The sequence below is a fragment of the Salvelinus namaycush genome, chromosome 13 (assembly GCF_016432855.1).
Source record: "Salvelinus namaycush isolate Seneca chromosome 13, SaNama_1.0, whole genome shotgun sequence".
Classification (NCBI taxonomy): Eukaryota; Metazoa; Chordata; class Actinopteri; order Salmoniformes; family Salmonidae; genus Salvelinus; species Salvelinus namaycush.
The window spans coordinates 12,025,624-12,051,172 of record NC_052319.1 but is presented as its reverse complement, the minus strand read 5'-3'; the positions used below and the strand labels follow the sequence as shown (position 1 = coordinate 12,051,172).

Genomic DNA, 25,549 nt, shown 5'->3' with positions numbered 1-25,549 from the left:
GAAAAACAAGATTCTCTGGTCTGATGAAACCAAGATTGAACTCTTTGGCCTGAATGCCAAGTGTCACGTCTGGAGGAAACCTGGCACCATCCCTGCGGTGAAGCATGGTGTTGACAGCATCATGCTGGCTGTGGTGATGTTTTTCAGCAGCAGGGACTGGGAGACTAGTCAAGATCGAGGGAAAGCTGAACGGAGCAAAGTGCAGAGATCCTTCATGAAAACCTGCTCCAGAGTGCTCAGGACCTCAGATTGGGGCGAAGGTTCACCTTCCAACAGGAAAACGACCCTAAGCACAAAGGCCAAGACAATGCAGAAGTGTCTTCGGGACAAGTCTTTGAATGTCCTTGAGTGGTCCAGCCAGAGCCCGGACGTGAACCCGATCGAACATCTCTGGAGAGACCTGAAAATAGCTGTGCAGCGATGCTCCCCATCCAACCTTACAGAGCTTGAGAGGATCTACAGAAAAGAATGGGAGAAACTCTCCAAATACATATGTGCCAATCTTTTAGATCATACCCAAGAAGGCTGTAATCGCTGCCAAAGATTCTTCAACAATGTACTGAGTTTTTATTTTTATAAATTTGCACATACAAAGCAGTTTTTGCTTTGTCATTATTGACTATTGTGTGTAGATTGAGGGGGCGAAAAAACTATTTCATCAATAAGGCTGTAATGTAACAAAATTTGAACAAAGTCAAGGGGTCTGAATACTTTCTGAATGCACTGTATAATACCTTTTTTAATACATTTTTTGTTTGACCAGCAATCAAAGCCTTTGGTTATTCCAAATTTTTAGGATGTAAAATGGTAGAAAAATGTACACGTGCTTTAATTTCCCCAAAACTTGACTTGACTTTGGTGCTAATGGGGCTTTTTACATGGAAATACCCAGTTAAAAACATTTGCTACGTTTTGTATTGACCGAAGTCATCTAGATTTCAGCAAGCTAAGTAAACTGGTACTGCGACCAGATGTTACCTTAATCACATGCAGGCAGTCATTATCTACAGTAGCCTCTCAACCCCAGCCCAGTCTCTGTTACACATTACCTTTCAGATAGATGTTATCGCATCAACCATCCCCCCACACATAATGCCTGGCTGGCTATCACAGAATGACATAGACTACCACGCCACAGCCCACCACACCACAGCACAGCTGAGTCACTCTGTCTGGGATATTCTCCACATGCATCTAGTCCAGCACAGGGCTCAGTTTAAAGTGGAGTCGGGACCTCAGTGTGAAGTCTGTGACAAAGGAACAGTTGGTCTTACAGTCTGGCAAACCTCCAGGACTCATTACAGAGATAAGTTGCATACCAACAACGAACAACCCTTTGTGTAAGTGTGCTTTGTGTGCAGGTCTGCTTTCCAGGTAGTAAAAAAGTAAATAGTTTAATTAAAGAAATACAAGAAGTTAAAAAAAAGAGGGTAAATTAACAACTAAAACCAGGGGGAAAAGCCAGACAGGGAGAGAGACACATTTGTGGATTTTAATATGTCACTGTGTCAAAGCGAAGAAGGCTCATTTGGGAGTCATTGCGTTAAAAATAACTTTATTGTGGTGGATCATGTTTTGGTAGGAGGGTTCATTTTGCCCCACTGGGCCAGCCTCATGGGCAGCAGATGAGCCTTGCGGAGAAGCTTGTGTCTACTGTGTGCTGTGATCAGACAGAGGAGCCCAGCCAGCTCTCGCTCCCGCTCTCACTTTGCTCTGCTCTGCTACTGCCCTGCACACTCTACACGCCAATCCAACAGCTCGTCTCTTTTCTCTGCTCCAGATGATGCCTTGGAAATAGCCGGCCCCCATGAGTGATATGAATAACACACTGGAAGACATACACACCTCTGGCTGCCTCGGAGAGAAAGCAGAGATTTTTGGGAGTGGGAAGGGTAATGTGAGTGGCTCTTCCAGCCCGTCCCTCATCCCTTTGCATGCTTCTTTACAACCACCAAATGCCCAGCCCTCCAAGACTGCTGTCTGCAAAGGAAATAGGTATGGTTTATTTCTCCTTTGGAATGGCTGCTGTGAATGAGTGTGATTTACTGTATTTTTTAAACTTATTTTTCGTCTGTTTTCAATGAACTGTCTAAAACACAAACCTCATAAATGTGTTAGTAATATAAATCCCAGCATTTCCTCCAAGAGCCTCAGCATATCTATCTTACTTTATACTGTAACTCACTACTTGAAGTTAATCTTTAACATATGTGATTAGTGAGCTCATACAATATGCTCTCCTACAGAGGAATAGTACACCCTTTGCGTTTGCAGCGGTAGGGCACAGAAGTCCCAGTTGAAAAATAGCTGTAGACTTTGTACCTGTAAACACTTGTGGTGAACACACAACTGTCAACGAGAGGAGAGTTTTAGCCAATTTGAATAGTACACTGCAAGAACTGGACTCGAATCAAGCACCTGTTACTTTTCTGCTTGTAATTAGTAACTTAGTAACTGCTGTGTGTTTACAGAGCAGTAAGGAAATGTCAACGTGAGCCACCTTTTTTACCATTCAAGGCCTTCACATATAAACTCTGTATCCTATCTTCTCATGCTACTACCGGAGAATGTGGTGACGCTTTTGTCAGCCTGGTCATTCCCACACGGACATCGATTTAGATGTGAACGGATTAAACGGACACGCTTTGAGAAGTAAACAACAGAACGGCCGTCAAGGCCGCACCCTCGTACATGACACTATCAGAAATCCATATCAGATAAACAGAAGGATTATACACTGTATTTCAGTTGTGGATTCACTATGCATGAATGGGGCGACATGGGTATACAGATTGTAGCCTATACAGAATGTATAGAGAGGGTGTATCACCAAACTCTATCTTGATTAATGTCGCATTTAATGGGATTAATGCTAACTTGGAGAGAACTAGGCTCCAAAGTGCTATTTCTAAGCGGCCTCTGAGGTGGAGGGTACATTGTTATCTATTGTTTTATCAAATATCGGTTTGTCCCTCTGCTGGGTGTGTCGTCTGACTGGCTGAGAGTGTGTGGGGGGGGCAACACAGTTGCAGACACAGTGACTGGCCGTCAGCCATGTCTGTCTGGGAGGATCACCTGTTCAGTCATACTGAATCCCTTCGAATGTACAGAAGACACATTGTCCTCATCAAAGGCCCCGACAATAGAGAGGAGGTATAGAACACAAGCTGGCCATACGCAAGCTTTAGTTTGGGTATGGACTGTAAAATCTGATGTCTCAGATAGAAGCTAAGGAGATCCCTATGACTCTCTGTAGGCTCCAGACCGGCAGTCCTCCAGCAATCTGATATACAGTCCCAATGACATTACCATGGCTGCCTCTGTTTAATATACTTCTTCTTTCCCTTTCTCCAGGAAGAGTGAAGAGGGAGAGGAGACTGTGCTGACTGACCCATTTCCAAACCCTTTCCCAGAACGTATTCCCTCAACCGTCTCATCCCTTGTCTCTGATTGTTTATTACCCTGGACCAAAAGCGGCGCAACTCAAGTGAGCAGACATTTTATTCCAGTCTGCGTTCTCTGTATATTATATTATAGAAAACACCAATTCCCCCTCTTATGTTTTCCAGTTGAAAACCTCAGGCATTACATGTGATTCTAAATAGCATGGTACTGACAGAAAACAAAAAACTAGCCGCAAGACACGTGTCAATTTAAATTCACCCATAGCTCGGTCATGTTTGGCTTGCGCTAAGCATCTGATACTGCAGGGCGTGAGGACGCAGAACCAGTTGTGCAAGTATGAAAATGAGGGGTTGAGAATGCCGTGTCAGCACACTCTACAGGGAATCCACACTACGTGTGATTGTGAGATCCGGTCTTTACCTAGGTTCTGTATCAGCACTAGTGTTACAATGAACAGCACACCTGGTCTAATGGCTAATGTCAAAATGAATGCAGTACATCCGGATTAGGGTGACATTTGGGACGAAGCCATAGAAAGTTGGAGAGAGTGGTGACTGAAGGAGGTGAATGTGGGGGGAGAGGAGACCTGGCACTAGGTCAGCGTTCACTCCTTACTAGATCCCTGGCTCTGTTTTGGTTCTGCTTGATCTCATCACATGGAATTCCTGTGCTTAAATGGATAACTCTTCAGTACCTTAACTTGTCCCTATACCTATGTAATAACTGTAGTGACAACATTGTAGTTACGTATATAGAAACTGCGACGCAATTACGCGGGGAGAGTTTATCGGTATAGGTTATTTGTGTACACGCGGCTGTCTCCCGCCTAGAACGGAGAAGAGAGAATTAACGTTTAGGTTTTGAGGGTTAGGTTTATTAATTCACCTTACAGCAGATGCATGGTATACACTAGTTATTGTACATTACTTTAACTTAAAGTAAGATTTAAAAAATGTTTTATACTTTTTTGATAGGGGATTCGATTCAGCCTGCGCTACGGAAAACCATACAACATGGTCACACAACTGCTCTTGCTGTTCCTGGTCTACAGAAAATCATTTTAAATTATGTAATTAGTGAAGTAAAAAAAAAAAAAAGAATCTAATTTTAATTTGTGTGAAAACATTAGCATTTTCTCATTGTAGGTCAGGAGCAATGTTTTTTTTTTTATACTGCATGGATTTGATTCGATTTGTGCCAATGTTGAATCTGTACTGTATGATGTATGTGCTTTTACAGAACCCATGCTCGGTGCCATTTACTAAACTGGGAGCACATTCATTATGTTCCAAGCTAACAATTATGGTTATGCTTTAAGAAATGACTGAACGTCAAAACGGAAAGCCTGCTATATATTATCCCCAAGACTGTCAAGTCAGGCTGGCTGTGGCTCGTTCGATGACCACACCACCCATTCCCTGGAGGCGATTGGTTCCCTGCAGGTGTTAATTACACTCACTGGGTATCTCTGGCTGAGGGAGGGGAGGGGATGAGGCCCAACTCAGGCCTCTGAGTCATGGTAAAGCCTGAAATTACAGAGCTCAGTGCTAACCAAAGAAAATCAGCAGCATTAGACCTCGCTCCTCAGCTTTTAATAATGAGTTGCTTTCAGAATATATTTGTCATTCTCCAGTTGTCTCCGGCGCCCATGCGATTTAGAATACTTTGTGATTTGCTCAAGGGAGGTGATCAGATTGTTGTTTGTTCTTCTGTATACAGTCTGATAAGATGATTGTAGAGCTCGATTATCTTCCCAAAGAAACTAAAGTGTCAGTCTTCACTTGATACAGCAGTCTCAAATGAGCCCTTTATACCCGATCCCCTTTCCACTTGACCCAGGATTCACATTGAAAAATTAGAGTGGTTGCATTTCTCTAGTGATCCCCTCGCTCTATTGTTTAAAAAAAAAAAAGTCCAAAGGATTAGCATGGATTTGGCTTTCTCTTTTGATTGTCAAGAGTGAAATACTTGGATTTCTCAGCATTGAAGAAGTATGCAGAATGACACCTTGGTGACCTCGGGCTGGAACAGTGTGGCTCCTTGTTAGCCTGTCTCAATGTGCTCCTTATGTAACACAATGATGAGAGCTGCATTCTCACCTGATTAGGCTGACAGGCTTTCACTCAGCCTTTTGAGCTGTTCCATTGTCGAGACAAAGGGAATATGTCAGACTGACCAGCTGTTTATGTGTCACAATCCCCCAGTCGCAGGGTCACGACCCATCCTCAGCAGCACTTGAGAAACCAGTGAAATCACTGCCCTAGCCCCATAAATGGGTGTGACAAGTCTGTCTATTGAATCCCCCAGGCTGTCTTTGAGGGTAGTCGGTCTCTAGGTAAAATTATTTACTCTCAACATTTTAAAGTGGGGCTGAACTTCCTGATTTAGCCTTGGTTTCAATTCTCCTCATTAGGTAATGTGACTGAGAATGAGATCTGGGTCTTGGAAGCTTTGGAGTGTGTTTGAATGGGGGAAGCGTTTGTACTCTCACTCTGCCAAAACAGTACATAGTTACAGTCAACCTCGTAGATAACTTGAAAGTCAAATCAGAGGGGTATACTATGATTTGAAGCTAGATCTATTCAGGGTTTTCTAAAGCTAGCCAGCTTCAGTTAGCTTCACATTCCAGACAGACTTCATCCGTACTACGATGGTGGATATTGCTCATCCGCTTGCTGCTAACTCCAACGGGCTTGTAACTGTGCGTGCATGTCGCACGTTGCTAGTCGAACGCCGAACTCTTCATTGAGAAAACATCAATCCATGGGGGTCGTTCGATGTCATTTCAGCAAACCATGCCACCCACCATCTGACATAGAGGACTTATATTAGTTATTGGGGTGTGATTGACGTGGGGTGTGGGGGGGTCCGTGGGTGGATTTTGAAAATGTATTTGCATTCTTCATCTCTAACTCATTGTTAGAAACAAATGTGGTCCAAATCGGATGTTAGGTACTAAACTCAGCAAAAAAAGAAACGTCCTCTCACTGTCAACTGCGTTTATTTTCAGGAAACTTAACGTGTAAATATTTGTATGAACATAACAAGATTCAACAATAGACATAAACTGAACAAGTTCCACAGACATGTGACTAACAGAAATGGAATAATGTGTCCCTGAACAAAAGGGGGTCAAAAGTAACAGTCAGGATCTGGTGTGGCCACCAGCTGCATTAAGTACTGCAGTGCATCTCCTCCTCATGGACTGCAGCAGATTTGCCAGTTCTTGCTGTGAGATGTTACCCCACTCTTCCACCAAGGCACCTGCAAGTTCCCGGACATTTCTGGGGGGAATGGCCCTAGCCCTCACTCTCCGATCCAACAGGTCCCAGACGTGCTCAATGGGATTGTTATCCGGGCTCTTCGTTGGCCATGGCAGAACACTGACATTCCTGTCTTGCAGAAAATCACGCACAGAACGAGCAGTATGGCTGGTTGCATTGTCATGCTGGAGGGTCATGTCAGGATGAGCCTGCAGGAAGGGTAGCACATGAGGGAGGAGGATGTCTTCCCTGTAATGCACAGCATTGAGATTGCCTGCAATGACAACAAGCTCAGTTCGATGATGCCGTGACACACCGCCCCAGACCATGACGGACCCTCCACCTCCCAATCGATCCCGCCCTAGTGTACAGGTTCTCGGTGTAACGTTCATTCCTTCGACAATAAATGCGAATCCCACTATCACCCCTGGTGAGACAAAACCGCGACTCGTCAGTGAAGAGCACTTTTTGCCAGTCCTGTCTGGTCCAGCGATGGTGGGTTTGTGCCCATAGGCGACGTTGTTGCCGGTGATGTCTGGTGAGAACCTGGCTTACAATAGGCCTACAAATCCTTATGCCAGCCTCTCTCAGCCTATTGTGGACAGTCTGAGCACTGATGGAAGGATTGTGCGTTCCTGGCGTAACTTGGGCAGTTGTTGTTGCCATCCTGTACCTGTCCCGCAGATGTGATGTTCAGATGTACCGATCCTGTGCAGGTGTTGTTACACGTGGTCTGCCACTGCGAGGACGATCAGCTGTCTGTCCTGTCTCCCTGTAGCGCTGTCTTAGGCGTCTCACAGTACGGACATTGCAATGTATTGCCCTGGCCACATCTGCAGTCCTCATGCCTCCTTGCAGCATGCCTAATGCACGTTCACGCAGATGAGCAGGGAACCTGGGCATCTTTCTTTTGGTGTTTTTCAGGTTCAGTAGAAAGGCCTCTTTAGTGTCCTAAGTTTGCATAACTGTGACCCTAATTGCCTACCGTCTCCTTAACCTGTTAGTGTCTTAACTACCTTTCCACGGGTGCATGTTCATTAATTGTTTATGGTTCATTGAACAAGCATGGGAGACAGTGTTTAAACCCTTTACAATGAAGATCTGGGAAGTTATTTGGATTTTTACGAATTATCTTTGAAAGACAGTGTAACGTCCTGACCAGAGTTCTTATGTGTTTTGCTTGTTTAGTGTTGGTCAGGACGTGAGCTGGGTGGGAATTCTATGTTGTGTGTCTAGTTAGTCTGTTTCTGTGTCCAGCCTAATATGGTTATCAATCAGAGACAGCTGTCAATCGTTGTCCCTGATTGAGAATCATATATAGGTGGCTTGTTTTGTGTTGGGGATTGTGGGTGGTTGTTTCCTGTCTCTGTGTTTGTATTCTGCACCAGATAGGACTGTTTCGGTTTGCCACATTTTGTTATTTTGTTCGTTGTAAGTGTTCACTGTTTTTGTTTAATTAAACATGTTGAGCACTGGCTACGCTGCGTGTTGGTCCGATCCCTGTTTCACCCTCTCTTATAGTGAAGAGAGGGAAGGCTGCCGTTACAGACAGGGTCCTGAAAAAGGGACGTTTCTTTTTTTGCTGAGTTTATATTTATTGAATATTATATTAATCCTATAAATTAAAATGGCCAATTAGGGTACAATCAGCTAGATTAATTTCTCAGAGATCAAATTATATTTCAACAAAATAATGTTGCATCAATGCTAATCCTATCGTTTTCTAACAGAAACTATTTCAGAACAATCTGAGATGGTGGGTGTTTCTTGTGCTTTATGAGGTGGAATGACCCATGGGCGAGTCGGTGCCACATTTTCATTTGTGCCGAAATCAAAATGACAGAAAAGTTATCTTGCAAATTCAGCAGGCTATGGTGTGAAATAGGCTTGTTGAAGTGTCGTTTTTCATTTATTACTTATCGTTAATGTCGTCTTTGGTGTGCTTATCAATGCACAAGCAACTTTTTTCTCACTCCTATCGATAAAATAGTTGTATTTAGTCATATACAAGTTTTACTGTGCGTGAAGTTTCTAATGCATTCTGTCATTACTAAATGTGTCATGTGATAGGTATTTTAGCATTATAATTTTTTAACACACAAACAATAACCATGTGTGTGACGTGTATACTTTTGTTTCAAAGTAGATTTGTTTGACTACCAAGAAACACTCTGTGTCACCCTGATTTAGCCCACTGCAGTAAAAGGTTAATAAAATATGTAATCATTCTTCTAACTCAAATGAAAGGGATGATGACTCAATCTTTGCGAGAGGGAAGGTAAGGTACCTGATTTCATTGGTCTTCACCCCTGAGTTAGCCTGACAGATTAGTACTAAAGGGTTCTTTGCAATATAGATTTTCCTAGCTAAAAGCTGAGCCGCTATCGTAGTACTGGTTATCCCGAGTTGAACTGAGTTGACCATCAGAAAGTATTCACACCCCCTTTGACTTTTTCCAAATTTTGTTGTTACAGCCTGAATTTAAAATTAGATTTTGTTTTGTCACTGGCCTACACACAATATTCCATAATGTGAAAGTGGAATAATTTTTTTAGAATTTTATTGAAATTAATAAAAAATGAAAGCTGAAATAGTTTGAGTCAATAAGTATTCAATCCCTTTGTTATGGCTATCCTAAATAAGTTCAGGAGTAAACATTTGCTTAACAAATCACATAATAAGTTGCATGGATTCACTCTGTGTGCAATAATAGTGTTTAACATTATTTTTGAATGACTACCTCATCTCTGTACCTCACACATACAATTATCTGTAAGGTCCTTTAGTCGAGCAGTGCATTTCAAACACAGATTCAACCACAAAGACAAAGGAGGTTTTCCAATGCCTTGCAAAGAAGGGCACCTATTGGTAGATAAGGTTAAAAAAAAAAATCTGACATTGAGTATTCCTTTGAGCATGATGAAGTTATTAATTACACTTTGGATGGCGTATTACTACACCTAGTCACTACAAAGTTATAGGCGTCTTTCCTAACTCAGTTGCTGGAGGGTGGAAACCAATCAGGGATTTCAACATGAGGCCAATTGTGACTACAACTGTTAGAGTTTAATGGCTGTGATAGGAGAAAACTGAGGATGGATCCACAACATTGTAGTTAGTCCACAATACTAACCTAAATGACAGGGTGAAAAGGAGGTCTGTAGATAATACAACTATTCCAAAACATGAATCATGTTTGCAACAAGGCACTAAAGTAATACTGCAGAAAATGTGGCAATACAACATATTATTGAGTCCACTCTCCATATTTGCAAGCATATATGTGGCTGCATCATGTTACGGGTGTGCTTGTAATCGTTAAGGACTGGGGAGTTTTTCAGGATAAAAAAGAAACGGAATGGAGCTAAGCACAGGCAAAATCCTAATGGAAAACCTGGTTCAGTCTGCTTTCCACCAGACACTGGGAGATTAATTCAATATTCAGCAGGACAATAACCTAAAACACAAGGCTAAATATACACAGGAGTTGCATACCAAAACAACCTTGAATGTTCCTGAGTGGCCAGTTTTGACTTAAATTGGCTTGAAAATCTATGGCAAGACTTGAAAACCATCTTGTCAGAGCTTGAAGAATAAAAAAAATAATAATGTGCAAATATTGTACAAAGTTCTTTAAGAGATTTACCAAGAAAGACTCACAGCTGTAATTGCTGCCAAGGGTGATTCTAACATGTTAACTTAGGGGTGTGAATACTTATGTAAATTACATACTTCTGTATGTAATTTTCAGTACATTTGCTACAATTTCTAAAAACATGTTTTCACTTTGTCATTATGGGGTATTGTATGTAAATGGGTGAGAGAAAATATTTAATCTATTTTGAATTCAGACTAACAACAAAATGTGTAACAAGTCAAGGAGTATGAATACCTTTCTAACAGCAGTGTAGTATAGGGCTCTGGAAGTAGCCTAGACTAGCTAGCAAGCTAGCCAACTTCTTTCGCTAATTATCTTCAGCTGGCCGGTGTGCGGCCGTGGCAAAGTTGGTTTGCCTTTGGATACAATTGATGAGGACAATTTTTTTTTTATCCATCTACACACAATACCCCATAATGACAAAGCGAAAAACAGGTACAAAAAAAACAGAAATACCTTATTTACATACGTTTTTAGACCCTTTGCTATGAGACTTGAAATTGACCTCCAGTGCATCCTGTTTCTATTGATCATCCTTGAGCAATCGGCGGAGAAGGGCAATCGGCGGAGAAGGGCAATCGGCGGAGAAGGGCAATCGGGGGAGAAGAGCAATCGGGGGAGAATGGCCTTTGTCAGGGAGGTGACCAAGAACTCGATGGTCACTCTGACAGAGCTCCAGAGTTCCTCTGTGGAGATGGGAGAACCTACCAGAAGGCCAACCATCTCTGCAGCACTACACCAATCAGGCCTTTATGGTAGAGTGGCCAGACGGAAGCCTCTCCTCAGTAAAAGGCACATGACAGTCCGCTTGGAGTTTGTCAAAAAGGCACCTGAAGGACTCTCAGACCATGAGAAACAAGATTCTCTGAACTGATGAAACCTAGATTGAACATTTTGGCCTGAATGCAAAGTGTCACGTCTGGAGGAAACCAGGCACCATCCCTATGGTGAAGCATGGTGGTGGCAGCATCATGCTGTGGGGTTGTTTTTCAGCGGCAGGGACTAGGAGACTAATCAAGATCTAGGGAAAGATGAACGGAGCAAAGTGCAGAGAGATCCTTTATGAAAACCTTCTCCAGAGTGCTCAGGACCTCAGACTGGGGCGAAGGTTCACCTTCCAACAGGACAACGACCCTAAGCACACAGCCAAGACAATGCAGGAGTGGCTTCGGGACAAGTCTCTCATTATCCTTGAGTAGCCAAGCCAGAGCACGGACTTGAACCCGATCAAACATCTCTGGAGAGACCTGAAAATAGCTGTGCAACGACGCTCCCCATCCAACCTGACCGAGCTTGAGAGGACATGCAGAGAAGAATGGGAGAAACTCCCCAAATACAGGTGTGCCTAGCTTTTAGTGTCATACCCAAGTAGTCTCAAGGCTGTAATCGCTGCCAAACGTGCTTCAACAAAGTACTGAGTAAAGGGTCTGAATACTTATGTGAATATCATTTTTTTTATACATTTGCTAACATTTATGAAAACCTGTTTTTGCTTTGTCGTTATGGGGTATTGTGTGTAGATTGAGGAAAATAAGGCTGTAACGTAACAAAATGTGGAAAAAGTCCAGGGGTCTGAATACTTTCCCGAATGCAGTGTATATCGGTCGTTTTTGGTGGATTAAACGCTGATACAAATACATCCGTAGAAAGTCCACCGATAAATCGGTCGGGCTCTACTATTGACATGTCTCGTGTACATTGTGTAAATAACTGATTGTCCCTATCTAGCCCCATAGAGATATCGATTGTCAAACCAAATTGACCATGGAATGGGAATTACGATCGGGGCGTGTGTAGCTGCTCTCCGAATGAACGATTACTTGGGTGCTGCCAGCTGAGGGCTGAAATAAACCTATCCCAAGGAAAACGTTACGCTACCCTTCATTCCGTGACATACAATTTTATCTCTCAAATCTCTGTTTTATTATCCTATTTACACTTTGTCGTGAATTATAGTGTCTATATATCATTAGATTAATGATAAAGTCATGAATAACAAATGGGATTGCTTTACTTCCCTATTTTTTTTCAAAACACATTGTCCCACAAAAAGGAGACAGTAGTGTGTTAAATTATTAAAGATATAGGGATTGGACTAGTATCGGTGGTGTGTGCAATGGTGCTAGTTGCCGTGACAATCAGAGTAGCCAGTGTGCTTGTACGTGATTGACCAGGTTTTAGTTTACTGTGATTGGACTGAATGCCCATTCGGAATTGTACTGAGGCCCTTTGCTTGACATGCCATTGTTTTAACATGGGTTTTAAAAGCTATTCCAGTCGTGAGAAAGCAGTTTGCCTGAGCTACTGTCCGCCGTGCATTTGCAGTGTCATGGAGCATTTGCATAACCAAGCGGCAAGTCGTGACTGCTATGGACAAGTCGACTCTCACATCCACTTCAACCAGCACTCTCCAAGAAAAGCCCCATGCTCTGTTGTGCATCTCTAACACATGGTTGAGTTAATTTGTTATCCGTTTCTATTGTGTTTATCATTTGCCCTTGTCCATTTTTAGTTCTCGATCATATGTTGTATGGGCGGAACCAGTTTAAGTGTTAAACAATTCAAATGCTCTTCAAGCAAATTCATTCATGTTGTATAGAATATTATTCAAATACCGAATGTCTTTGGGGATGTGAAGTTGTTTAAAAATAATGGCAATTTTACATCCAGTTGTGTTATTGTGGTGTAGACACTTTCACCACTGATCATTACAATCTTCAACACTATTTGATGTTTCGGTATGTTACACACCGTGTAGTGGCTAACGCGGAATATAATATTTAATGTTGAATCGCTCTGTGCATGGAATGTGCAAAATGTTGTCACTTATAAAGAAAGAGAGTGGTACATGGGCTAACGGCAGCCAGTGATTTAAGAGGGCAGATGTGGTGATAAGGGGAGTAAGTTTGATCAGTATCGGTCCTATAGTACTCCTGCTCCCTCAGCCATATCACAGCCACTTCTGTGACTACCTTGTGAAATAGAATACTTATGCACTTTGGAGCGTGACCTCAAGTCAGATCCCATTGGCAATGCCGGGGGACATGGCTCCTACCATGTCTTTGCAGCACCAAGGGCCCTCAAAAGGCTAGCACAAAGCCCTTCAATCCATACCATGCTTGGCAAAGTGTGCAAGGTAGACCCTATGTTTGTGTGGTAGGGAACGTGGTTGTGAAGAGCGTCCTAATGGTAAATAAAACTCTTTACGTAAAGCAAATTGTTCCACCACACAGCTACTTGCGTACCTGTCATATTTTGTCATTTGTAACACCTTTATTTGTAAGGTATTGGTGGTTACATTGCAATCCAATTGTTCATTATTATAATTGCATAAAGATTTTAATAACATCCATATCATTTCATAGACATCCATAGTAGAAGGTGCATAATATTGATGTCAGTACTTCTCAGAGGCGTCATAGATGTCATACAACAAGGGCATATGTCCACATGTATTCTGGTGAGAGACTTTTAGGTGTGCAGAACTGGTAGAGTGGAAAGACACTCTGCTTGGCCCCTCACCAGACAGACAGACAGGCAGACATGCCCCCCCCCCCTCTGCTTCCAGACAGTGTTGGTGTTCAGTTCTGCCTTCTGACTCAACGAGAATGTCTGCTACCAGTCTGGCGCTATCACTGTGTCATATCACAAGGAACCTATACCTTGTGTACACATGTCTAGGTGGACGATTTATGCTCTTATGATTTCAGGTCCGGCACAGTCAAGTCAAACAGGATAGGACGATATAAGAATGACCATTGTTTTTGTGTTGTAAAATAATATTAAGAGCACATAAGAAATCATGCTGTAATATGGATGAAAATATCAATTTGAAAGAACAGTTGACTGAATGTACAGTTGAAAAGAAAGAAAGTAGGATAGCAGTGTCTCTGTTGCGATACCTCGCAATAAAGGTATTCGTGCGTAATTATTGACCTGCATTTTCTAGAGAGTTGGTTTTATTTGCAGGCAGTCATGTGGGGTCAGATACAGTTCCTCCTTCACATCCAGCCCTGCTGTGTGTGTGTGTGTGTGTGTGTGTGTGTGTGTGTGTGTGTGTGTGTGTGTGTGTGTGTGTGTGTGTGTGTGTGTGTGTGTGTGTGTGTGAGATCGCTGCAGACTGGCAAGATTCAGGCCTGCTGCTCAGCTCTGGGAGGGCCTGTGGAGGGTTCTTGTTTGAATCAAGCCCTGGTCAAGAACAGGGTGTCTGGAGCCGGCTTTGTTATGAGAGCTGCGGAGACGCCGTTATCTATCTGGCTCCATTAATTCAGATTCATTTTTGCACTCTAGGATAACTAGCAGCGTCTGCTTGTCTGTGCTCTCAAGACGATGTGCTGCGGTTCCAGATAAACAGTGAGCCTGTGAGCTTGGGAAGGACTCCTCGTCTGTTCTCATGAGAGGAAATGTATGAAATTCACTGCTGTGCGGCCTGCCTGCCTGCCAACACCCCACCCCTGTCTGGTCTGGGAGGAAGGAAGGAGTGTGCAAGGAATCCTCCCACTTCTACAATGTGTCCAGATTTAGTCTAAACTATGGTGCATGGTCTGATTCTGACCTGTTTACTGTGTTGTACATTTCACGCTCTTTCAATTAGTACATGAAGCCGGATAATGTATTGAAAATTAAACACAAGTTTTTAAAGTTTTTTTATTGTTGAATTTATTCAAATGTATACCAATGGGGCCCTGTGTGGCTCAGTTGGTAGCGCATGGCGCTAGCATTGACAGGGTTGTGGGTTCGATTCCTACGGGGGACAAGTGCACTAACTACTGTAAGAGTGTCTGCTAAATGACTAAAATGTGAAATTATTTCCGTTTGCCTATAGAATGTGGTTGATTAAATAATTGATCAGACCTTTAAAATAATACAAACATTTTTTTTTCTAGTCTCTTTTGTTTCTCATAATATAGTCAGTGTATTATCTTCTCACTGAAGTTGCCTTCTCTGCTTGACATTTTAAGATTGATAGATAAGTTTTGGCTCGAACGCTGAGCTTTGCCCTGCAGACAGAAATATGTAGCAGAGCCGAACTGGCCTGTGCATGTGTGGTCCGTACCTAACAATGCATTTCTGGGCACTTTTCGGCTGTGACCCATTATAGGTCCTAGCTAAATGCATTACTGGGTTTTATGAAAAGAGATCTAGCACTCTTGGATGTTTCTAGTGTCCTGTGTTCAAGGACATGTTTCTGCTGTCCTTTTAATAAGACTTAAGAAACGCTTGAACTTTTCCAACAAAACCATAACTATTATCATCATTATCAAATTCCCCTTTTACCTCAAACTTTTAAAAAGTTTATCAGCAGTTAGCATTTGGGAGAATAGTTAAGGGAGCTCGTATAATTGTTTAGCAATGTAGGAATTAAAATTGATGTTTTGTCAGGGCCAAATTCCCTTTTCCCCTTCGAAGATTTCATTGAAGACATATTTATTTAATGTGTAACCAGGGTTGGTTAGTAATGGATGACATGTAGCGGGGATTACGTAATCCGATTACAAATATGAAGTAACTGTAATCAATCTGGATTACTTTTTCTTTTAAAAATGTGTAATTTGGATTACAGTTACATTCTTAAATACAGTTGATCACATTTGGGATTGCGTCATGTAATATTAAGTGGAAACATTTATAAAACTTTGTCAGCATTACTGGCACTGTGTAACTCCTCTTTATCAGACCGTTGAGAGTGACTTTAATTATTACATCATTAACTCTAATGCATACTGTAGCAGCCTGCTCCTACTTCATAAAGACTTCTTTGTTCATCCTTACAGTAAAACAGATGTGGATAATGAATTGTGGCAATTGTGGCTGTGGGAACATCTTGGTGCAGATCTATTTTGAACCCCCCCCCCCCAATTCACAGCCTGCCAACCACCTCCTCTCCCCCAATCCTCTCTATTTGCTTGCTGAGATTTGTTTCATGCACATCTTTTCCTTGCTGAAGTGGTGTATAGATATTAAATCAGCCATGTGCTATTATCCATTCCCTATATTTGCACTGAACTTACTATTTTTTTACGATATGAAATTCGGAGAAATGAAATATGGAAATGCATTTCAAATGTGATTTGATGGGTAATATTGTGGACGTATTTGCAAATTACATTATTCTAAAGTTGACAACATTTCTACACCATTTGTAGTACAATGATATCATTGAACATACCAACATGATCATCTATATATTGTTACGGTAAAGAAGGAAGAGGTGTCAATGCTACTAAAGAACTGGCCATTGATTACCCTCAACGTTTTCATTTTCAACAACAACAAAAAAAGAAACCTCATGTTGCATTTGTACCAATGGAAGTGCACTCCCTGAGCTGCTAGAAATGAGCGACTACATTGCTACAGATAATACAGTACACCTATTAACTTTTGTGTACCATTTTTAATCTTGATATAAAGTATTTTTTTGCTTTCTGGCTTTCTCTGACCTTCTGCATTGTGACTATAGTCCTCCTTGGAACTATTTTTATCAAGAGTTGTTTGTGGCTTGATAAAGTGGCTTTCTTTAAGAGAGAGAGAAGGGGGAAAAAAACGTTTTAGTTTTCCAAGGACAAAGGAGGAGTTTATTGTTCAGAGATTGCTTCTGTCTCTGTCTCACACACTCAGTGTGCACAATCTCACTGTAGAGATATACTGTGCAAAGTGCATTCTATAGCATACAGTAGAATCACTTTCAGTATAGGCTTCTGAATATTTAGATATTAACATTGTGATTTTGTTTGGTTTTCCTAAAATAATTGATAGAATACCAGTATTTACAATTAAGATATATGGATATATTTCACCTTAGTTGTTGTGTACTGAAGAACGAAACATGAATTTCAATACGAGAAGAGTCACCTTGCCTGCCATTACTCCACTTTGTCTTCAGAAGCGGGTAGGAAATGAGCCTGTACCTTCCTCTCTTTGCTGCCGTGTGCATGACTTCTGCTTTCTTGAACTATCCTAACTGTGTCAGTGTTAAATAGTAACATTTGGATTCAACTAAACATAGAAGTGAAAAACTGTGTGTGGGAAATCTGTTAATTCATCGACACTGCTGAACCAGTTTGACTTGGAGAAAAAAAACGTACCTCAAATCCAGATATGCGGTAGTTTCGCTTCAGTCTTTTATATCACTTTCCTATCAGTCATCACATTTTCTTTACATTCAATTAATGTATTTGTCTTCAGTACATATTCCCCTTTATTGCTGAAGTACAGTATATGGCAGTCACTAGAGGGCCCAAGCGTCTTCTGAGGTTAGCTACAGTAGCCTCCTCTGTTGTGGGTTTTGTGTGTTACTAGCTGGCCTACATTTTGCACCAGAAGCTTCCATAGATCTAGCGGGTTTATAGTAGCAGCAAAATAATGTGACGAAATGTTGCAGTCAGAGCACTTGTTCCAAAACAATGGTTGACATTAAAACACAAGTGTGTCCACGTATTTCAAAAGACACAATGAACTCAGACTAACAAATTGTGATGATATCACTCTAACGATGAATGAACCAAGAAGTGATTTGGAATGCAAAACATCTGACAGCTTGAGATATGTGTCTATAATTGTCTATAAACCTGTGTGACAAAAATGACACTAGAGTGAGCCATTTCAAGGTTCTATGTGAGCCTGTTGCCTGTTGAACCACTCTTGAGAAGCACCACTGTTAAATGTGTAAAAGGTTTGCCCTAGCATTATTTATGGTCTTTCAAAATATTCTTGGTTTGGTGTCCCGAGTACCGGAGGATTTATTGTTCAAATAAGTTAAGCATTAATCAGACCCATGAAATGAAAGGGTTGACATTACGTGGCAGAAACGGAATATACAGCTGCACAATGTTGAACTAAAATGCCTCAAAATAAGAGCAGTAGGGCAAAGAGGTCATTGAGTAGCAGCTTGACCTGCTGTGTCCAGACAGACAGGGAGTTGAAGCTTGTGGAGGAGTAGCCTGGTTAACTGAGCTTATCCAGTGCTTTGCCATAGTGAAGGGCACTGTGGCTGTGCAGTGGATACACACTGAATCGAGCTGTGGGAGTGGAGTTCAAGGTAAAACCAGTACACACTAATTGGTAAACCGGTGTCTGCAATCTTGTCCTTGAGATAAAGAGGACTTATAGAACTGTCTATGCTTTGCTTAACGACACTATATTTAGGCCAGCGCAACTGTCTTTCCTCTCTCAATAGAAGACCATTGAGACTCAGCACATCATGTTCCTTTCTTCCCGGAGTTCTGTACATTTTGGATGTCCAACAACGCGGCTGTCGACGGTGGAAGGACGGGAGTAGAATTTGGGTTGCATATAGTACTGCTTCATAGCTCGTAGCACTGCTTAGCTCTGTCATCACCATTATCGTTATCACTGTTGCCCAACTCCTATCTTATTTCCCTCAGCCCTTTCCCTGTCAGCCCCTGCACAGGGTATGTCATTGTTTTAAGTTTCCTCGGTTCCAGAACGACTGTAATTATCTGAAGTTAATCATGGGCACACTTCACATTTACTTTGGACCGAAATGCACTTTGGTATTTAGTTGCACAGTTCCAGAATCACTGTGATTGCACTCGGCACTATTTTCCACTTAAACTGAGGCATTAAGCAGTCCTTATATAGTCGAATCCTCTTTGTTGTAACATTTAGGTGTTATCTTTTGGATATAAGGAAGAGCATATGAAGGACTTAAGTCGTCATAAAGTCGGTGTAGAAAATAGCGGACTTTATCAATCTTTCTAGGGAAGGTAAAGCAACCGCAATAACTACCTGTATATTAGTAGTATGACACTTTAGAGAAGTGAGTTTGGGAGTTGGAGTTGTGGTCTGTCGACATAAAAACAAGTGTAGGTCTGCACATGGAGCAGCATGGCTACCTGATGAATGCACCTCTTTGTGCTCGTTGACACAGAAAGCAGCCGTTCACAGCAGCATTTTATCTGGCCTCGGCGTTCATTTTACTCCCTGGAACAAGTGATTTATCATGGATACTGTAGCCAGTCACTTCAACCCTAGTTGAAACATCCAACATGCGATGATCAAACCCAGATAGGAGCAGTCTTAGACTAGTGTGGGTTCAGACTGTTGACGGATTCATTAGATTGAACTAAGCACTTTCTTTTTGCTGTTAGCGAGTTGTGAACTTTTGCTGTCTGTGACCTTGTATCTCCAATTAAGAGAGTAGTTCACCAAAATGAGGACAGAACCAGAAGATTTTGTTGCGGAGTGTTGAATTTTTAAGTACCTCATCAAATATTTGTCGAACGCTCTCTAAAGGATGGTAGACATTGATATTGATGAACACAAAATGTTCTGTCAGCACAGTTAATCTATAAAGGGCTTCAATGTATTAAAATATCCTCTTGGCACCAAAATGTTAAACCTAGTGTGTAAGAGCATTCATTCCAGTGTATTTGTGTTGAGGATAGGGCTGGCACAATTACCGTGTAACCGACAGTTATGGATGAAGACTGTCATGAAAGTAAAATAACCTCCATAACGGCATTTGTGCGGTTAAGTCAGTTTCTGCGGTAACCTGGACTCTTAACAACGCGATGAAACTTTGTCGCTCTTCGCTGAAATGAGCAAGGTGTAGAAAACGAGCCGTTGGTTGCCTAGGCTATTTCTATGGCAGCATATGCAGTCAGGAGTGGAGGAGAGGATATTTATGTTGTTATTATTATTTTTTTATATTTTAATGTTTATATCGGTGACTGCGGGCATTTGGCTGACCAATAACCGTCATCCAAAATTGCATGACCGTCACAGCCCTAGTTGACGAACTAACGTCAACCTGTCACCTTCAGGAGTAATGCACTTAAAGCTTCATCACCCCCTGACAAACCCTGCCCTGTTAGTCATGAAACATGATCTTTTTAGAGATTTGATTTGGCAAATTCTCAGGAAGTGACTTTCACAGAGGGACACAACTGGAATCCTGCCTAGATGCTATTTCCACAGCCTGATTTTTAGAGGCTCCTTCACACTCTTTTCATCTATTTTTCCTGTTGTCATTTCTAGCACTGGAAATGCATTACACGCATTGTAATGGTGTATACAGTACAGTAAATGCACTGGGCTTTTAGATTATTACTGTCCTCCGCTTTCTAATGCGAGTGACCTAAGAGTTGCTGCAATGTACAAGATGATTACAGTGTCTCATTATCATTAGCTTGTCTGTCTGTACTGTACAGGCAACCCACCAAGGGGACATTGGCTGTTAAAGTAATCCCAGTAATGCAGTCCCTTTTGCTTTTGTTAGGTACCTACAAAGGGAAATCCTTTTTTTTGTTTTTTTTTGTCTTGTAAATCTTGGCACTGACTGATTTAATCACTAGATCGTCTACTTCATTGTGGGGTGATGTCATAGCTGGAGGTTGTGATTCGCTGCGGGCTCCTTAAGGGCACTAACCCCAGCCCTGCTGGAGCACTGTGACCTCCTTTCTCTCCACAAAAGAGGGCTGGAGCGTCCTGCCCAACCGATCCGCCTTAAACCAAGACCCAAGCACACAGAGGCAGCCAGCTGATCTTTACTGTGCCTCTCTCCCTCCCCCTCTCCCCGCCCACCCCTGTCAACTTTAGACAGAGTTGACCCAACTAGCATTACATTTAACTAGCACCTTTTGTAATTGCTTTTGAGCTCATGCAGGGCTTTATGCTAAGAACTCGACTTGCCATGGTTGTGTGAATAGGGAGGGGGGAGCGAGCCTTGTGACTCTTTTCTCCTCCTCTTCCTCCTCCTCCTCCTGGGGTGTGTGGAGCAGAGCAGGCTGATCCTGGTCTCTTTTTACTTGAGGAAAAGGTGGCAGGTGATTGGGCCAGAGCCTCGGTGACATATCTGTGGAGTCAGGAAAACGCTGTGATCAGAGGCAGCTCTTTGTAATTAGCTCAGTTCAGCTCCACTGCAGTAAAGAGAGAGAGAGAGAGAGAGAGAGAGAGAGGGGGCTCTGCTTTTCGCTTCCCAGCTGACACTGACTCGCTGCTCTGCTTTTTTTGTTCTGCTCAGCTCTGCGCTGTCTGCCTGTCTGGTGCATGTTTCCATGTTCCTCACTAAAAGCCTGGTTTACAATGCTGTGCACTCAGCCCTACATAGGCTGCAGAGTTGGCTCAAATTCACACGTTTGCTTGTCTCCCAAAAGAGGGGTAAGTTGTGATGCTAGATGGATTTGTTAGTAACTTATTTGCTGTTTTGTTGAGTTTCTTTGTGCTATTTGTAATGCAGAACTGTAACATAACTGTTGTGAATGGGAGAAAAAAAACATAATTGGAGCAATAGTACAGTACTTTGTTATGGACACATTCCCCAACTTTTGGGAGAATTTGGTGCTGTTGTGTGTGGGTTGAATGATTATGGGGTAGAATTATCATGGGCTTTGTTAATGATGGGATTTGACCTACCTCATATCTTATAAGGCTTGGAGAACATTTAGAAAATCCTATGCATTTGAAATTATGCCTCCCTCCCTACCCCTATTTCTTGCCTTGTTGGTTATTTGTAATGTTTTGATGTGCATTTGATATATGTAAATGTTATGTATGTATATATTTAATGTATATATTTTATATCATACAGATGTAGTTCATGTCAATGTGTTTTTTTCCCACTGCAGGTAATCAAAGTGTATAATGAGGACAATACCAGTCGAGCAGTAGAGGTTCCCACTGACATCACAGCCCGGGACATCTGCCAGTTGTTTGTCATGAAGAATCATTGCATTGACGACCACAGCTGGACTCTGTTTGAGCATCTCTCTCATCTAGGCATAGGTAAAAAAAAATATTTTATTTATCCCATCAGAAGCAATTAAGAAAGTCAAGTCGGTTTTCCAACTATCTAATCGACACAAAATCCTTCACATATAAAAATACAGAATAGCTGATTACAGTGATTGCAGTGCCTTGCAAAAGTATTCAGACCCCTTGGATTTCTTGACATTTTATTGTGTTACAAAGTGGGATTAAAATGGATGTAATGGTCATGTTTTGTCAACAATCTACACAAAATACTCTGTAATGTCAAGGTGGAAGTTTGTTTGTGCAACGACTAAAATATTGTCATTGCATAAGTATTTAGGCAAACCTACATTAGTTCAGGAGGAAAATGTGGCCTTAAAAAATCACATAAATTACATGGACTCACTCTGTGTGAAATAATAGGGGTTGACGTGATTTCTTTTAATGACCATCCCTTCCTCTGTCCCCCATTTATACAACATCTGTAAGATCCCTCCGTCAAGTATTGAATTGCAAGCACAGATTCAACTACAAAGACCAGGGAGCTTTTTGAAATCCTTATAAAGGAGGGCAGTGATAGGTACATGGCTAACAAAAACAAATCAGACATTGAATATCTCTTTAAGCATGGTCAAGTTAACAATTATGCTGTCGATTTTTATAAATTAAACCACCCAGGCACATCACAGATACAGTCGTCCTTCTGAACTGAGCTGCAGGACAGGAATGAAACTGCTCAGGGATGTTACCATGAGGCCATTGGTGATTTTAAAACAGCTACAGAGTTCAATGTCTGTGCTGGTAGAAAACTGAGGATGGATTAACAACATTGTAGTGACCTAAATGACAGAGTGAAAAGAAGAATACAAATATACAGAACATGCATTTTGTATTCAAAAAGGCACTTAAGTAATACTGAAGAAGAAGAAAAGTACAGCAAAGGAATACACTTTTTGCCTAAATGCAGAGCTGAATGTTTGGGGCAAATCCAACACAACACATCACTGAGTAACTGCCTCCTGATTTTCAAGCATGGTGGTGGCTGCATCATGGTATGGGTATGCTTGACATCAGCAAATACTGGGGAGTTTTTCAGGATAAAAAGAAACAGGATGGAGCTAAGCACATGCAAAATCTTAGAGGAAAACCTGCTTGTCTGCTTTACACCAGAGACTGGAAGAGGAGTTCCCCTTTCAGCAGGACAATAATCTACAACACAAGGCCAAATCAACACTGAAGTTGCTTACCAAGAAGACAGTGACTGTTCCTAAGAGGCCAAGTTACCATTTTGGGTAACACTTTATTTTAAGTTACACATATGTGACACTAGTAGTTTATAATTGTGTATATAAGCAACTAATAAGGTATTGTTATTACTCATGTATTATACCTTAATTAAGTATTTTCTTATTCAAGCAAGTCATATTACTGGTCAATCATTAATAACTTAATTGTTAGCCATAATAAAAACATATTAGTTGTTAATTGCACGTTACACCAGAAACATACTCTTAGTAAGCTGTCTCAATATGAGACTAATAAGGACATAGTACCTTACAATGTGTTCCCTATTCTGAAGTGAGGCCACATTTTTAGTTGCATATTTTGTTTTTACAGAAATTACCTCATTGGACAGAAGAGGCACACCTCCCCACATAAATGATGTCATATAGCCAACAAATCAAGTAAAACATTTCACATAAACAATTGGCATCTAAACTTCCATAGTGTGTCTTTTAAATCAGAATTACCATAATATTAGCACTCGTGGCAAGTATTTACGTAAAATGGTGGCTAATTATTTACGTAAAATGTTGACTTGTGCTGGGATTCAATCTGATCGTGTGTTACAGCATGCTTGACTTTTACAGGTAATTTAATGCTAGCTGTTCCTGTAGACTTCCAGTCATTGTGCTAATGCTAGTTACTAAAGCTAACTTCCTTCATACTGGACAGGGCAGTGGAGGCTGCTGAGGGGTCAGATGGTTTAGACCCTTCTTTAAGGTTGCTGCCCCTATCATCTGACCTATCTCTGACCTTTTTAACCTTTCTCTCCTCTCTGGGGAGGTTCCCATTGCTTGGAAGGCAGCCACGGTATGTCCTTTATTTAAAGGGGGAGATCAAGCTGATCCTAACTGTTAATAGGCCAATTTCTATTTTGCCCTGTTTATCAAATGTGTTGGAATAACTTGTCAATAATCAACTGACTGGCTTTCTTGACGTCTATAGTATTCTCTTGGGTACGCAATCTGGTTTTGGCTCAGGTTATGGATGTGTCACTGCAACCTTAAAAGTCCTAAATTATGTCACCATTGCCCTTGATTCTAAGCAATGTTGTGCTGCTATTTTTATTGACTTGGCCAAAGCCTTTGATACGGTAGACCATTCCTTTCTTGTGGGCCAGCTAAGGTGTATTGGTGTCTCTGAGGGGTCTTTGGCCTGGTTTGCTAACTACCTCTCTCAAAGAGTGCAGTGTATAAAGTCAGAACATCTGCTGTCTCAGCCATTGCCTGTCACCGAGGGAGTACCCCAAGGCTTGATCCTAGGCCCCACGCTCTTCTCAATTTACATCAACAACATAGCTCACGCAGTAGGAAGCTCTCTCATCCATTTATATGCAGATGATAGTCTTATACTCAGCTGGCCCCTCCCCGGATTTTGTGTTAAACGCTCTACAACAAAGCTTTCTTAGTGTCCAACAAACTTTCTCTGCCCTTAACCTTGTTCTGAACACCTCCATAACAAAGGTCATGTGGTTTGGTAAGAAGAATGCCCCTCTCCCCACCAGTGTGATTACTACATCTGAGGGTTTAGAGCTTACAAGTACTTGGGAGTATGGCTAGATGGTACACTGTCCTTCTCTCAGCACTTACCAAAGCTGCAGGCTAAAGTAAAATCTGGACTTGGTTTCCTCTATCATAATCGCTCCTTTTTCATCCCCGGCTGCCAAACTAACCCTGATTCAGATGACCATCCTACCCATGCTAGACTTTTATTTATTTGATTTAACCTTTATTTAACTAGGCAAGTCAGTTAAGAACAAATTCTTATTTACAATTACGGCCTACATAAAGACTACGGAGATGTAATTTATAGATTGGCAGGTAAGGGTGCTCTCGAGCGGCTAGATGGTCTTTACCATTCAGCCATCAGATTTGCCACCACTGTTCCTTATAGACACATCACTGCACTCTATCCTCCCCTTAAACTGGTCATCTCTGTACACCCGTCGCAAGGCACACTGGGTCTATTGGCTAGAGAAGAATGGATTCACTTTTTCAATGCTAGTTAAGGATAATATAGTCCTAGTTATCAAGTTTCACGTTGGATTTATTAACTACAAAAAGGTAAGAGGTGTTTTCAATTCTGGTGCCGCTCTGCACACAAGCTTGTTATCTAGCTAGCTTAAAGGACATTCAAAGTTCCTCCGTAAAAGCCACTCCTCCTAGGTATAATTATGTGGACCTAATTCAAATAATGCATGTCATTGCAAGATGCCCAGCGCTTCAAG

General features: G+C 41.7%; 1 protein-coding gene across 6 annotated transcripts in view; it reads left to right on the top strand.

Annotated features, from left to right (window-relative positions):
• Positions 1-1,114: 1,114 nt before the first annotated feature.
• Positions 1,115-25,549, top strand: part of LOC120058237 (growth factor receptor-bound protein 14-like) — a 44,786-nt gene continuing 20,351 nt past the window's right edge. For 2 of the 6 annotated variants that reach the window (XR_005477992.1, XM_039006751.1), the window contains exons 1-4: positions 1,115-1,340; positions 1,781-1,995; positions 3,355-3,487; positions 21,915-22,071. Coding sequence is in view for 5 of the 6 variants with exons in the window: in XM_039006751.1 (XP_038862679.1) it covers positions 1,808-1,995; positions 3,355-3,487; positions 21,915-22,071 (478 nt within the window). In the remaining variant the exon portion in view is untranslated. Of the gene's footprint in view, positions 1,341-1,780; positions 1,996-3,354; positions 3,488-17,137; positions 17,216-21,094; positions 21,448-21,914; positions 22,072-25,549 lie in introns of those variants that run through there. The other 4 variants (XM_039006754.1, XM_039006755.1, XM_039006753.1 and 1 more) reach the window with 4 other exon arrangements.